This window comes from Haliaeetus leucocephalus, unplaced genomic scaffold (genome assembly GCF_000737465.1).
Source record: "Haliaeetus leucocephalus isolate CR32 unplaced genomic scaffold, Haliaeetus_leucocephalus-4.0 Scaffold338, whole genome shotgun sequence".
In the NCBI taxonomy this organism is placed as follows: domain Eukaryota; kingdom Metazoa; phylum Chordata; class Aves; order Accipitriformes; family Accipitridae; genus Haliaeetus; species Haliaeetus leucocephalus.
The window spans coordinates 19586-19901 of NW_010972774.1; the positions used below are offsets into that span (position 1 = coordinate 19586).

Here is a 316-nt window from a genome sequence, read left to right on the forward strand (position 1 = left end):
GGGGGGCACTGGCTCAGGTTGCCCTGGGGGGGGGTTAGGGGGTGCCGGGGGTCCCATCCGCCTGCGGGCCCGATCCGGCCACCAGAGGCTCCTGCGGAGGGACCCCCCCGGGGATTTGGGGGGGGGCTCAGCTGGCCAGGACGTCGGAGGACTCGGACACCAGTTTGCCATCGCGGGTCTCGATCTTCTTGATGACGATGGCGCGGGACTTGGTGAGGGGCGAGCTCTCCAGGGCGGGGGGGGGCACAATGTAGCCAGCGCTGGCGAAAGAGGTGCCGAAGCCCCCCCCCAAGCCCCCGCCAAAACCGGCCGGGGG

General features: G+C 72.2%; 1 protein-coding gene across 1 annotated transcript in view; it reads right to left on the bottom strand.

Annotated features, from left to right (window-relative positions):
• Positions 1-127: 127 nt before the first annotated feature.
• The window catches only part of KRT8 (keratin 8), a 5219-nt gene continuing 5030 nt past the window's right edge, over positions 128-316 (bottom strand). The window contains exon 8 of the mRNA XM_010571518.1: positions 128-315. Within this exon, the coding sequence (XP_010569820.1) occupies positions 128-315 (188 nt within the window). The remainder of the gene's footprint in view (position 316) is intronic.